The sequence below is a fragment of the Oryctolagus cuniculus genome, chromosome 5 (assembly GCF_051225735.1).
Source record: "Oryctolagus cuniculus isolate XC-2025 breed Fujian yellow rabbit chromosome 5, ASM5122573v1, whole genome shotgun sequence".
NCBI classification, from domain to species: domain Eukaryota; kingdom Metazoa; phylum Chordata; class Mammalia; order Lagomorpha; family Leporidae; genus Oryctolagus; species Oryctolagus cuniculus.
The window spans coordinates 82,599,293-82,613,593 of NC_142871.1; the positions used below are offsets into that span (position 1 = coordinate 82,599,293).

Consider the following 14,301-nt stretch of genomic DNA (forward strand, 5'->3'; position numbering starts at 1 on the left):
AAAAAGCAAGAAAATTGGCAACAAAATTCAGGAGTAGGCAAGGAGATGAGGTAGTGCATGGGGTAATATTCCTATCATTAGAATGTGTGGTTCATCTGTTTTGTAATTTTTTTTAAAGATTTATTTATTTATTTGAGAAGCAGAGGCAGAGAGAGAAAAGACCTCCATCCGCTGGTTCACTCCCTAGATGGCCACAGCAGCCGGAGCTGTGCAAATCAAAGCCAGGAGCCAAGGGCTTCTTCCTGGTCTCCCACGCGAGTGCAGGGGCCCAAGGACTTGGGCCATATTCTGCTTTCCCAGGCCACAGCAGAGAGCTGGATCAGAATTGGAGCTGCTGGGACTTGAACTGGCACCATATGGGATACCAGCATTGCAGGCAGTGGCTTTACCAGCTATGCCACAGTGCTGGCCCCCTTGTAATTTATGTTAATTGTATTTTGTGTGTTATCAAACCTGTTAAAAATAAGTTTATGTGCCTAATGAGTTTGGATAGCAAATCAGAATCCTTTAGTTTGAAGATTTAAAAAGTTATTATATGGGGGCTTGCGCTATGGTGCATTGGATTAAAGCCCCTGCCTGTAGTGCCAGCATCCCATATGGGTGCTGATTTGAGTCCCTGCCATTCCACTTCTGATCCAGCTGTCTGCTAATATGCCTGGGAAAGCAGCAGAAGATGGCCCAAGTCCTTGGGCCTCTACACTCGTGTGGGAGATCCGGAAGAGTCTCCTGGCTCCTGGCTTTGGATCAGCTCAACTCTGGCCAGGAACCAGCCCATGGAAGATAGACTCACTCTCTGTCTCTCTCTCTCTCTCTTTTGCTCTCTCTCTCCCTCCCTCCCTCCCTCCCTCCCTCTTTATCTCCTTCCCTCTTTCTCTCCCTCCCTCTGTACCTCTTTACCTCTCTCTCTCTTTCAAATAAATAAAAAGAAATCTTTTAAGAAAACTTATTATATGGGTAAGGACATTTAGAGTCAGGATATTAAGAGACCATCAGACTATTTCTATCACTACAGATGGCCACCTTTTTTTTTTTTTTATGTTTTTAAAGATGTATTTATTTATTGGAAAGTGAGAGAGAGAGAGATCTTCTATCTGTTGGTTCACTCCATAGATGGCCACCATGACCAGGGCTGGGCCAGGCTGAAGCCAGGAGCTTCTTCCTGGTCTCCCAAACACTTGATCCATCTTCTGCTGCTTTCCCAGGTGCATTAGCAGGGAGCAGGATTGGAAGCAGAGCAGCTAGGAGTTGAACTCTTGCCCATTTGGGATGCCAGTGCTGTGGGCTGCAGCTTTACCCATTACACCAAAGAGCTAGCCCTCAAGATAATGTTTCTTTATCATTTTACTTTCTCAGCATGCTTTATGTCTCTTAATACTTTATGTTCTTCACATATCCTCATTATTTATGTTGTTTTCATATGGTAGCCATTTCTTAGTGTGCTCTTATGTGTAGCTCCAGTGTGCATAATATGGAGAAGCTGAATTCTCTGTGGGGCACATGTTTTGAATCCCATGTACTCCCTTGGCATTTCAGAAGCTCTGGGGAAGCCTTTTCTGCAGATGACACTTTGACTTTGCTCTGTAATAGTGTGTATTATTTCCTCAGTTGACCCAGGTTTCATGTTGGTTCCTAGTTTTGCAGTTGATTTTATCTTCTTTTCTTCTCTGAAATATGTGCGTATATTTCATCAGTTGAAAAATTTTTTGACTTAACTATGTCTTAACCACTGTTCCAATTTTTAGTGAGCAAACTTTTCTTGTGAAGAGCTTGTCTAATTTGAAATGAAACCACTTCTTTCATTAATTCTTTTTTTATTTTTTAAGATTTATTTATTTATTTCAAAGGCAGAGAGTTAGAGAGAAAGAGGCAGAGAGAGAGAGGTCTTCCATCCACTGGTTAGCTCCCCAGATGGCTGTGATGGCTGGTCAAGCACTGATCTGAAGCCAGGAACCAGGAGCTACTTCTGGGTCTCCAAGGACTTGGACCATCTTCTGCTACTTTCCCAGGCTAAAAGAGAGAGCTGGATTGGAAGTCGAGCAGCTGGTACTTGAAATGGTGCCCATATGGGATACTGGCACTGCAGACAGTGGCTTTACATGCCACTACACAATGCTGGCCCCTTACTAGTTCTACTAGTGACAACAGAGCCAAATAATAACAGTCCTTATTATACCAATGAGTCTTTGTACCACTCATTATATTCTGCCCTGTTTTGAGCCCTTTGTGTTAACTCACTTGGCCTTCTTAGCAGTCATGAGGCATGGATTGTTAAACTCCCATTTCACACATGAGAGAACTGTGGTACAGAAAGATTATCTGGTCACATTAATGGCAGATCTAGAATTTGAGTCCAAGTAGTATTGTCCTGAATGTCTTTGTTCTTGTCTAGGACTGAGCTGCCTCTGTTAGCTTTGGGTCCCATTTATGCTGTTATCTTCAAGACTTGCAATTTTATTTAAATAGTAGGCATATTTTGTTTAATTTTTGGAAACTTCCACCCTTGTCATTCTAGTTTATGGGAAGGAAGTATTTTTTTCTGCCAAGGGTCATGTGAATTTTATAACATCATTTATAGACATACAAAGTTATCAGCTTAAAAATTACCCTGTTATAGATGTATTGAAATTTTTTTAAAGATTTATTATTTGAAAGGCAGAGTTACAAAGAGGCAGAGGTAGACAGAGCAAAGTCTTCCATGCAATGGCTGGAGCTGAGCCAATCCGAAGCCAGGAGCCAGGAGCATTCTCTGGGTCTCCCACGTGGTTGCAGGGGCCCATGGACTTGAGCCATCCTGTACTGCTTTCCCAGGCTACAGCAGAGAGCTGGATGGGAAGTCAAGCAACTGGGTCTCAAACTGGTGCCCATATGGGATGCCGGCACTGCAGGTTGTGGCTTTACTCGCTATGCCACAGCACCAGCTCCGATCTATTTATTTATTTTTTAAAAGATTTATTTATTTATTTGAAAGTCACAGTTATGCAGAAAGAGAGGGTGAGGCAGAGGCTGAGGCAGCTAGAGAAATCTTCCATCTGCTGGTTCACTCCCTAGATGGCCACAACGGCTGGAGCTGAGCCAATCCAAAGCCAAGAGCCAGGAGCTTCTTCCAGGTTTCCCATGTGGGTGCAGGAGCCCAAGGTCTTGGGCCATCTTCTGCTGCTTTCCCAGGCCATAACAGAGAGCTGGATGGGAAGTGGAGCAGCCAGGTTTTGAACTGGCGCCTATATGGGATGCCGGCACTGCAGACAGCGGTTTTACCTGCCACGCCACAGCGCTGGCCCCCCGATTTATTTTGAATTTTAAATCCCACCTGTGGTTACCTTGGTAGGGCCAGATCAAATTTTTTTGTAGGCCTCATACAGCTTGTAAGCTGGATGTTCTCCTACCATATAAATCTAGTTCATCATCTTTTGCCAGATCCAAAACATTGATCTTTTACCTTTGCTTCTTCCCCTATCTTCCCTCCAGTTTTTTTCTGTTTAGTAGCTACACTCATCCTTTTACAGTATAATCAGAAAACTGCTCTCTACTTCAGATCCCTCCACTGATTCTTCAGTCCATTTGGAATAAAACCTACAGGCTATATTTTGACCTTTATAATCTGGCACTAATAATCCTTGCACAAAATCTCTCTCCTTCACCAGTGCTGCTCAACTCTAGCCCTGCTCTATGTTGGACCTGGATGCTTGCTAGCCTTTGTGGCATCTCTGCCACCACTGATACCTGCCTAGCTCACTTTCTTGCTGGATTTGGATGACCTTTAAATGTTCTCTTTTTCAACAAAGCCTTTCCTGATTTTGATGCTACCAGTCCCTCTGTCTCCTACTACTTCTGTTATCCTGCTTTTTGTATTTGTAGCACTTAAACCACTACTTGGTATCTTATAGCAGATGTTTGTTTATTGTCTCTTTTATTAGGTGGGAGCAGAATCTTATGGGTTTCATTGACTCAGTGCCCAAGACGTACAATAGGTGCTTGTTTTTGTTTAACAGATAGAGTAAAGAAAATGCTTTCACTAATGTGTTAGTGCTTAAGAATACAAATTAGGGGTAAGTGAAAAGGAATTTGTAGTTTGTATACCTTATCTCCTTTGAGCCAGATTCTTTAGTACAGATGGTCAGTATCAGGACTCTTGGGTTTTACTCATCTCTTTGTCTTTCTCTCACAGGCCAATGAATTATTAATAAAAATCTGTACATTCTAATTAGACTGTACTCTCCTAAAAATGTATTTTATTATCTTCTCAATTTTCAACCTACATTATTTGTCTTGGAAATGAAATTTAATCTCATTGTCCTTGAATTTTTATAGTATCTTAATCCACAGAAAGTTCTATGCTTAAGATTTTTCAGGGGCCAGTGCTGTGGCACAGTGGGTTAAAGCCTCAGCCTGCAGCACTGGCATCCAATATGGGCACCGGTTCGGGTCCCAGCTGCTCCACTTCCGATGTGGCTCTCTGCTATGGCCTGGGAAAGCAGTGAAAGATGGCTCAATTCCTTAGGCCCCTAAAACCACATGGGAGACCTGGAAGAAGCTCCTGACTTCTGGCTCCTGGCTCTGGATCTGCTTAGCTCTGGCTGTTGCGGTCATCTGGGGAGTGAACCATCAGATGGGAGACTTCTCTCTCTCTCTGGCTCTACCTCTCTCTGTAACTCTGTATTTCAGATAAATAAAATAAACTTAAAAAAAAAAAAAAAAAGATTTTCCAGCAAGAATTAATGCTGCTTGGTCAATTTACAATTTAGCTGGAGCAGTATTTCTCAAGTTGTTTTCCTGTTACTCTCTTCATCTCCAATATTAAATTTAAATTTACTTAATTCTGTTGCCAGAGATTGAATAATTAGAGATATATCTACCATTCATTTGTTCACTCCCTAAATGCCTGCAATGCATGTTGGGTGGAGTGAGGCTGAAGCCATGAGCTGGAAACTCAATCCAAGTGTGTCATATGAGTAGTAAGGAACCAAATCCTTGAACTGTCACTTGTTGCCTTCCCGGGTACATGCTTTAGCAGGAAGCCTGAATCAGGTGTAGCTGGGATTTGAACACAGGGACTCTGATATGGGATATGGGCATCCCAAGGGATGTCTTATCTACTTTATGAAACACCTGCCCTCTGAGAAGTTAATGCTAGGAAATAAGGAAGAGGAGCTGGCACTGTGGCTTAGTGGGTAAAGCTGCCACCTGCAGTGCTGGCATCCCATATGTACACTGGTTTGTTTCCAGACTGCTCCACTTCCTATCTAGCTCCCTGGTGATGCACCTTGCAAAGCAGTGGAGGGTGGCCCAAATCCTTGGGCCCTCTTCACTCGCATGGGAGACCAAAATGGGGTTCCTGGCTCTTGGCTTTGGCTTGGCCCATTCCTGACCATTGCAGACATTTAGGGAGTGAACCAACGGACAGAAGATTTCTCTCTCTCTGCCACTGCCTCTCCTTCTCTGTAACTCTGCCTTTCAAATAAATAAATCTTAAAAAAAAAAGAAGAAAGAACATCAATTCTAAGAAATAAAAGTTGAACTTTGAGGGTTTCGAGGGCTACAAACCATTGCAATTGCCAATTAATTTTTATCCCTTTGAAATTAATATTGTCTGTGTTTCCCGCTTCTCCATTGAGAATATATGGGTTGAGTTCATTTATTTATTTAAGTAAGTAAATTTCAGATGCTGTATTTTTCTTCTAAAATGTCCTGAAAACTTATTGGTGAATATGATAAAATATGGTTTGTCAGTAAGTCCTATGCCTGTTTATTTAAACATGATGATAAAAGAAATGACACGCCTTTTACTCCCCAACTAGGAATTTTCAATTTTTAAAAGATATTATTTGAAAGTCGGGATGACGGGGGGCGGGGGAGGGAGAGGGAGAGGGAGAGGGAGAGGGAGAGGGAGAGGGAGGGAGGGAGGGAGGGAGGAAGGAAGGAAGGAAGGAAGGAAGGAAGGAAGGAAGGAAGAAAAAAAAAGAGAGAAAGAGAGATCTTCATCTTCTAGTTCACCCCCCAGGCTGAATGGAAGGCTGTGCCAGGCTCAAGCCAGGAGCTGGGAACTTCATCCAGGTCTCCCATGTGGGTTCAGGGGTCCAAGTGCTTGTGCCATCTTCTGCTGGTTTTCTAGATGCATTAGCAGGTAGCTGGATCAGAAGTGGAGCAGCCGGGACATGAACTGTCACTTATATGGGATGCTGGTACTGCAGATGGCAGCTTTACCTGCTGTGTCACAGCACCGGCACCAAGGAATTTTCAAATTTTTTTTTTCATAATAATGTTCATGTAATAATAGTTACCTTTAATGTAAATCCTCTGACCTGTTGTGGGGAAAATAGTTTATAATTTTAAACTTTAATATAGATTTAGCAAACTTTGATAGTACTTCTGATTTTGCTTATTATGAGCCAAGCTTTTTAATTTTCCATTAGCTTTAGAATGTTTTGAATCACATTTACTTTTTGTTTCAGTTACAAACCAGTGGACCCTAAGCTGATTTGGCTGCCCTTACGGGAGGCATTTGAGGAACTCTTTGCCCAGACATTTTCCAAGAAACAAAACTTTACATTTTTGGGGCACATTCAGACCTGTTACAGGCAGAAACGGTGGCATGATCTTCTCAAACTGATGCAGCATGTGCACAAGTCTGCTGTTAACAAGGAGGCAAAAGAGAGTGAACCTGGTAAGGATATGAACCAGGTTGGTGGGAGGCATGCTGGTGGGAGGGCATGAGGCTGATAGCAGATTATAGAATCTAGAGAATATTTGGGGGAAGAGGAAATAAGAAAGACATAATGGAGCTTTCTAGGGTTATGACAGAGGTGACAAATACTGCAATTATGCTGCCTTCACTCTAGGCATTAGTCCTGCATAAACAGATGCTGATGTATGTCTGAGTGCCGCCTGCCTAGTGGTCAGTTACTCCAGTGTCCTCAGTGTAGAAGGCTACTTTTTCTTTTTTTTATTTGGAAGGTAGAGTTAATAGACAATGAGAGAGAGAGAGAGAGAGAGAGAGAGAGAGAGAGAAAGGTCTTCCTTCCGTTGATTCACCCCCCAAATGGCCACTACGGCCGACGCTGCGCCGATTCAGAGCCAGGAGCCAGGTGCTTCTTCCTGGTTTCCCATGCGGGTGCAGGGCCCAAGGACCTGGGCCATCCTCCACTACCCTCCCGGACCACAGCAGAGAGCTGGACTGGAAGAGGAGCAACTGGGACTGGAACCTGGCGCCTACATGGGATGCCGGCACCGCAGACGGAGGATTAACCAAGTGAGCCACGGTGCCAGCCCTAGAAGGCTACTTCTGAATAGCTAGGTTCCAGTGCCAGGGCACTTTGGGTAGCTCAGCTGACTTCTCTATGCTTCCTATACAACGTGTTGTAAGATTAACTGCTTCAAAGCGTTGTTGGGAGAGAGAAATGATTCAGTTAACAGACATGCATTTGCACCTGAGTAATCCAATTAGCATTCCAGTTGGCACATGGTAAGCCTTTGGACTTGTTTTTTTTTATGCTTTTGTCTAAAGTGATTAATTTTTGTGTGGGTTTCACTAATTTCATTCTTTTGATTTGCTGAAAGTTGTATGTATTATAACTTAACTCTTGTCTTTATTCTTTTGTAGGGTTACTTTTAAAGGAGAAGTGGGAAACATTTGGTCTTAGACTCAGCCATGCCCAACAGCAGATGAAAATGACTGAAAATGCTCTATTGTTTGCATTTGTAGAGGTATTCTATTTTAGTTACTTAGGTTAAGAGAATGTTGATTTGATTTAAAATGTCATTTTATGTATGTTACTTTACGTATTCTTTCAGCTGTTAAAATATGGTATTTTTAGTGCTTGTTTAATACTTTAAAAACACTTAATGAAATATGATTTAGAGGAAATATTTTGGAAAATATCCTTTATAGTAATTAAAAGATCTTGATAATCACCATTATTATTGTTTATAAAGAAGCATTTGGGGGCCAGCATGGTGGCATAGCGGGTAAAGCTGCCACTTGCAGTGCTGGCATCCTGTATGGACCCGGATTTGAGTCCCGGCTGCTCCACTTCCCATCCAGCTCTCTGCTATGGCCTGGAAAAGCAGTGGAAGATGACCCAAGTCCTTGGGACCCTGCACCCGCATGGGAGACCTGGGGAAAGCTCCTGGCTCCTGGCTTTAGATCGGTGCAGCTCTGGCTTTTGCAGCCATCTGGGGAGTGAACTAGCAGACGGAAGGAACCCCCCCACCCCCACCCCCCGCGCGCTCTGTGTAACTCTGACTTTCAAGTAAATAAATAAATCTTGTGTTTTCTTTTTTCTTTTTTTTTTTTTTTTTAAGAAGCCTTTGAGGACAACTAGTGAACTGTCTTCATTTGTAGTCTTGAGAAAGACACAAACAGACATTCATTGAGTATTTGGGTAAGAGCAAGCCCAGGCTTAATCATGAGTGTGACAGACATTGGGATCCATTCATTTCAGAGATCCAGTTTGATTCTAGGTAGGGCAAGGATATCTCTATTGTTCGTGGTTCTGTGATCCTATGGGAGAGATCAACTTGTTTAATATTCATGATTTCTTTCTATGATGCTCTTTAAACTAGAGGAGATAGGAGTCTTACTTGATTTTGTGTTTCAACCACATGTCTATGGTGTGGGAAGTTTTGTCATAATTGATACATGTTGATATAGTTCTTTATTTTAAAAAGATGTATTTATTTATTTGAAACAGTGATAGAGAGGGGAGAGATACAGAGAGAGTAAGATCTACCATTTGCTTGTTGACTGAGCTAACAAAGTTCCTTGGCTGTGGAAACCAGCTGGCCTACAACATCTAGGTCTAGACCAGACCAGGCCAGAGCCAGGAACTCCAACATCTTCCTCATGGGTTGCAGGGTCCCAAGAACTTGGGCCATTATCCATTGCCTTCCTAGGTGGTTTAGCAGGAAGCTGGATTAGAAGCAGAGCAGCTGGGACTTGAACCAGAGCTCTGATAATGGGATGCTGGTGTTGGAATTGGTTACTTAACCTGCTGTGCCACAGTGCCTAACTCAATGTGATTATTTCTAAAATAACTGATTAAAATATCAAATGCTTTCTAAAGAAATCTTACAAATATATATATATATATTTTTAAGATTTATTTTTATTTGAAAGTCAGAGTTACACAGAGAGAGGAGAGGCAGAGAGGGAGAAAGGTCTTCTATCCGATGGCTCACTCCCTAATTGGCTGCAACAATTGGCGCTGCGCCGATCCAAAGCCAGGGGCCAGGAGCTTCTTCCAGGTTTCCCATAGCGGGTGCAGGGGCCCAAGGACTTGGGGCATCTTCTGCTGCTTTCCCAGGCCCTAGCAGAGAGCTGGATCAGAAGTGGAGCAGCTGGAACTAGAACCAGTGCCCATATGCGATGCCAGCACTGCAGGCCAGGGCATTAACCCTCTGTGCCACAGCCCCAGCCCCTATTTTTCTTTTTTAAAAAAAGATTTATTTATTTGAAAGTCAGAGTTACACAGAGAGATGAGAGGCAGTGATAGAGGTCTTCCATCTGCTGGTTCACTCCCCAATTCACCGCCACGGCTGAGGCTGCATCGATCTGAAGCCAGGAGCTTCATCTGGGTATCCCATGCGGGTGCAGGGGCCCAACGACTTGGGCCATCTTCTACTGCTTTCCCAGGCCCTAGCAGAGAGTTGGACCAGAAGTGGAGAAGCTGAGACTCGAATTGGCACCCATATGGGATGCTAGCACTTCAGGCGCTGGCCCCAAGAAGGTTTATATTTTATGACTTAATTTTATAACTCCAGTGCACTGGAGTTAATACATTTGTTCTGGCTTATTTTTCTCAAGTTTGTGGATGATTCTTTATTAGAATAAGCATTAAGACAAAAATATGAATCTGTTTACTAAAACAATTTTGATATTGTGTCACCTGATTGGATGTTAACAAATGTTTTTCTCCTGTGGGGCCGGCACACTGGGTTCTAGTCTCGGTTGGGGTGCTGGATTCTGTCCTGCTTGCCCATCTTCCAGGCCAGCTCTCTGCTGTGGCCCGGGAGTGCAGTGGAGGATGGCCCAAGTGCTTGGGCCCTGCACCCGCATGGGAGACCAGGAGAAGGACCTGGCTCCTTTCTTAGGATCAGCATGGTGTGCTGGCCACAGCCTGCTGGCTGCAGCGGCCATTGGAGGGTGAACCATCGGCAAATGGAAGACCTTTCCCTCTTTCTCTCTCTCTCTCACTCTCTCACTGTCCACTCTGCCTATCCAAAAAAAAAAAAAAAAAAAAGAAAAGATTTTCCAGCTCTTGAAAATAGATGCAGATAAAATCAGTGGACTGGTGCTAGGGATAGATTGATTGCTTTACTCCTCATCAACCACAAGGGGCTACGTCTCCTAACTGTGTACTCGGTTTAGACATTTGTCTGATTTTGGTATACACGTAGCCTTATGCTATATTTATTTTGGGTGCTTGTAATTAGTATTTTTTTAAAGATTTATTTATTTTACTTGAAAGAATTACACAGAGAGAGGAGAGGCAGAGAGAGGTCTTCCATCCGATGGTTCACTCCCCAATTGTCTGCAACGGCCGGAACTGTGCTGATCCGAAGGCAGGAGCCAGGAGCTTCTTCCGGGTCTTCCATGTGGGTGCAGGAGCCCAAGCACTTGGGCCATCTTCTACTGCTATCCCAGGCCATAGCAGAGAGCTGGATGGGAAATGGAGCAGCCGGGACACAAACTGCTGCCCATATGGGATGCCGGTGCTTCAGGCCAGGGTGTTAACCCGCTGTGCCACTGTGCCGGGCCGTTTATTTTGTATTTGTATGAATTTAAACACCTGAATACGATGTAAGTTTTCATATACCTGGCCATCCATATAATGAGAAGATCCAGTTTATTGCCTCTCACTATTAGGCTCTTTTGGTTATTTAGAATGTTAACTTGACCTGAACTTTGCTGACTTGTTGGCAGTGAAGACCTAGGTTCATTGAGTGGAAGAGATTGGTGCTTGCATAACAGCTCTTTGTGAATGTGTGTGTATTTGAAATGAAATCTTAACATGTCATTTTTACCTTCTAGGGTACGTTAGCTCAGGCAGTAAAGAAAGGAGAATGGATCTTGTTGGATGAGATTAATCTGGCTGCTCCTGAAACATTAGAATGCCTGAGTGGTTTACTGGAAGGATCCTCTGGCTCCTTGGTGTTGCTGGATCGAGGAGACACAGGTAGTGCTTCATCCTCTCGAGGTTTGAGTTGGTGCCAAGTCTTTTGGCCACTTCATAGTGAGATCCTTTTGATTGCATGGATTTTGTGGACCTCCTAATGGAATTTATTTCTTCTTAGATACCAGTTTTTTGCAAAGTTCATCGAATTATCAGGTGGTATGGGGAATGGAAAGAAGATGATAGTTTGTCATGGCATCTGGGTTTTGCAATTAGATAGGCACACACTTTAGCAAACTATACCCAGGTGGGTTGTGGTAAAAGATAATTAACAGTGAAGAAACACAGCATAAGAGACTGGAATAACAGCACAGGTTGATTTTTAAATATACAGGTCTTAGAAATTATTTGGGGAGTGGTTCCTGAAATAAACAAGGGTGATAAAAAGAGCTAGCACCAACTTGCTAAGCTCCAAAAGTGGGTGACTGTGCCTGGGCTTCAGCGAATTTGGAGGGTGTTTCTTGAGGGTCCTCAAGTGGCTAATCACTTGATTGTTATAAGTTGTTGAGAATTTATGATGTTGCTTGTTACAGAGCCACTGGTTCGTCATCCTGATTTTCGCTTATTTGCCTGCATGAATCCAGCTACTGATGTGGGCAAAAGAAATCTCCCACAAGGAATAAGGAACAGGTAAGGGGATGGTTCCTAGAGACTTTCTTATTTTTTCTTAATTTCTATTTATTGGTAGATTAGTAATGGTAATGTGACCAAACATCAGCACAAGTTGGGAACTTCCTTGGCCTCTGTTAGAGGAACCATAGTACTGTTATTGTTAGATTCTTTAGGTTTTTATAAATAGTAGGCAGAAGGGAAGTCTGGAATACTATAGAACTCTTTTCTTTGGGTTGATATTATAACACTTAGTGGCTCATGAATATTGTTGAAAACAAAAAATCTTCCCTTCTTCAGATAGCCTCTTAGTTATCAGAAAGACTTCATCTAACACTGTTAACAGTGTAAAGTGCATAGTCTGCACAAAGCTAATGATCTGTAAAAGGCCTTTTCAGTTTTCATCACCTAGCACTGATAAACCCAGTATTTCATTGTTGATCTCTTTTATTTTTAATATTTTGGAACAGCAGATAATCAGATTTATTTTTGATAACCTTTTGTTTCATTTGTAGTTTTAAAATTAGCGATAAACATCTTTAAGATCCTCTCTCATCATTGTAAAAGCAATGAAATTAAGGAAATTTTATATACTATATTAAGGTGTTTGTGTTCTTATGCATCCATATTGTTTTTGTTGGTAAGAAGCTTATTATTTGTTGTACATATTTTTCATTACATGTTGTTAGGATCAGAAACACTTAAAATGAGGTTAAGTTTTTTTTTTTTTGTAATTGTTTATTCTCATAAGACTACCTGTAGATGATTTATTGCACAGAAGTAATAACAAAATAATAGAATTACAATATTTTTAAATAACAGTTACATTATCTTTTATTCCATTATGATCAGTTTGTATCTCAAATTGAAACACACTAAAATTGTTTTGAGATATATTTTATATTACAAGCTTATGAAACTTCCTATTGTGTTATTTTTTACCACTGCTCTATTAACTGTAAAAAGTGGTTTTTATGTAATAATTGTCTTATAGGTTCACAGAACTTTATGTAGAAGAATTGGAAAGTAAAGAAGACTTACAAATTCTTATTGTGGATTATCTGAAAGGATTGAGTGTGAACAAGAGCATAGTGCAAGGAATTATAAAGTAGGTTCTCTATGACTTTCTTTGGAAGCTTCATTTGTTACATATAGGTACACACACATACACTCACAGACTTTCCTCTTTATTTTTTGCTTCTAACTGTGAAGACTGAGGGAAGGATTGTTATTTATTTATTTATTTATTTATTTATTTTTGACAGGCAGAGTGGATAGTGAGAGAGAGAGAGAGACAGAGAGAAAGGTCTTCCTTTTGCCGTTGGTTCACCCTCCAATGGCTGCCACAGCTGGCGCGCTGTGGCCGGCACACTGCGCTTATCTGAAGGCAGCAGCCAGGTGCTTCTCCTGGTCTCCCATGGGGTGCAAGGCCCAAGCACTTGGGCCATCCTCCACTGCACTCCCGGGCCATAGCAGAGAGCTGGCCTGGAAGAGGGGCGACCGGGACAGAATCCGGCGCCCCAACTGGGACTAGAACCCGGTGTGCCGGCACCACTAGGTGGAGGATTAGCCTGTTGAGCCGTGGCGCCGGCTAATATGACTCTTATTCCCAGTATTTTTCTGTACTATATGGGAAGTATACAGTCCTTAGTGTCAGAAAATCTGAATTCTAGTAATAGTTTTCCCAGGAACTAATTGTATCATTCTAGGCAAAGGTCTTATTTCACATGCTGCTCCGTATAGAAGAAAATACTGTGTGGAGGGGCAAGTGTTGTGGTATAGGTGGTTACGGTGTTGCTCCGGACACCTGTATACCACGTTAGTGTGCCTGGTTTGAATCTTGGCTACTCTACTTCCAGTCCAGTTTGCTGCAAGTACATCTGGGAGGCAGCAGGTGATGGCTTAAGTACTTGAGTCCCTGCCATCCATGTGAGAGATGAGGATATAGTTCCTGGCTGCTGGCTTCAGCCTGGCCCAGCTCTGGCTGTTGCTGGCATTTGGGAAACGAAACACTGGATGGAAGATCTCAGACTGTCTGTTTCTCCCTCTCTCTGTGTTACTCTTACCTGTCAAATAAGTAAATAAATAAATCTTAAAAAAATTGGTAAGTAAAAAAATACAATATGAAATGGAGTTGAAATAGGATCATGATAGTGTTTTACTGTGCATTTTTTTCCACTTAAATTTAAACAAATATATTTTAAATGTCCAGGTGATGGCTGTACTGTAAATAAGTAAGGTAAAGTCCTGATTCTACATACCTGGGTTTGATACCCATACCCTGCTCTGGGACCTGACTCCAGCACTCTTGATAATGCATATCCTGAGGGGCAGCAGGTGATGCCTCAAGTAGTTGGAGCCCTGAGACTCATGTGGGAAATCTTTATTGAGTTCTCTGCTCCCATCTTCAGCCCCAGCAGTCAGACACATTAAGGGAGTGAGTCAGTGAATGAGAGATTTCTCTGTCTTTGTCTTCAGATAACTAAAGAAATGATTATCTTTTAGCAAAATAAACTAATTAATT

The 14,301-nt window shown here is 42.3% G+C and overlaps 1 protein-coding gene across 3 annotated transcripts in view; it reads left to right on the forward strand.

The window, feature by feature from the left end:
- The window catches only part of MDN1 (midasin AAA ATPase 1), a 180,205-nt gene that overhangs the window by 55,421 nt on the left and 110,483 nt on the right, over positions 1 to 14,301 (forward strand). For all 3 annotated transcript variants that reach the window (XR_016233853.1, XM_008263214.5, XM_089332900.1), the window contains 5 exons: positions 6,450 to 6,661; positions 7,598 to 7,701; positions 11,027 to 11,171; positions 11,702 to 11,798; positions 12,772 to 12,885. Coding sequence is in view for 2 of the 3 variants with exons in the window: in XM_008263214.5 (XP_008261436.3) it covers positions 6,450 to 6,661; positions 7,598 to 7,701; positions 11,027 to 11,171; positions 11,702 to 11,798; positions 12,772 to 12,885 (672 nt within the window). In the remaining variant the exon portion in view is untranslated. The remainder of the gene's footprint in view (positions 1 to 6,449; positions 6,662 to 7,597; positions 7,702 to 11,026; positions 11,172 to 11,701; positions 11,799 to 12,771; positions 12,886 to 14,301) is intronic.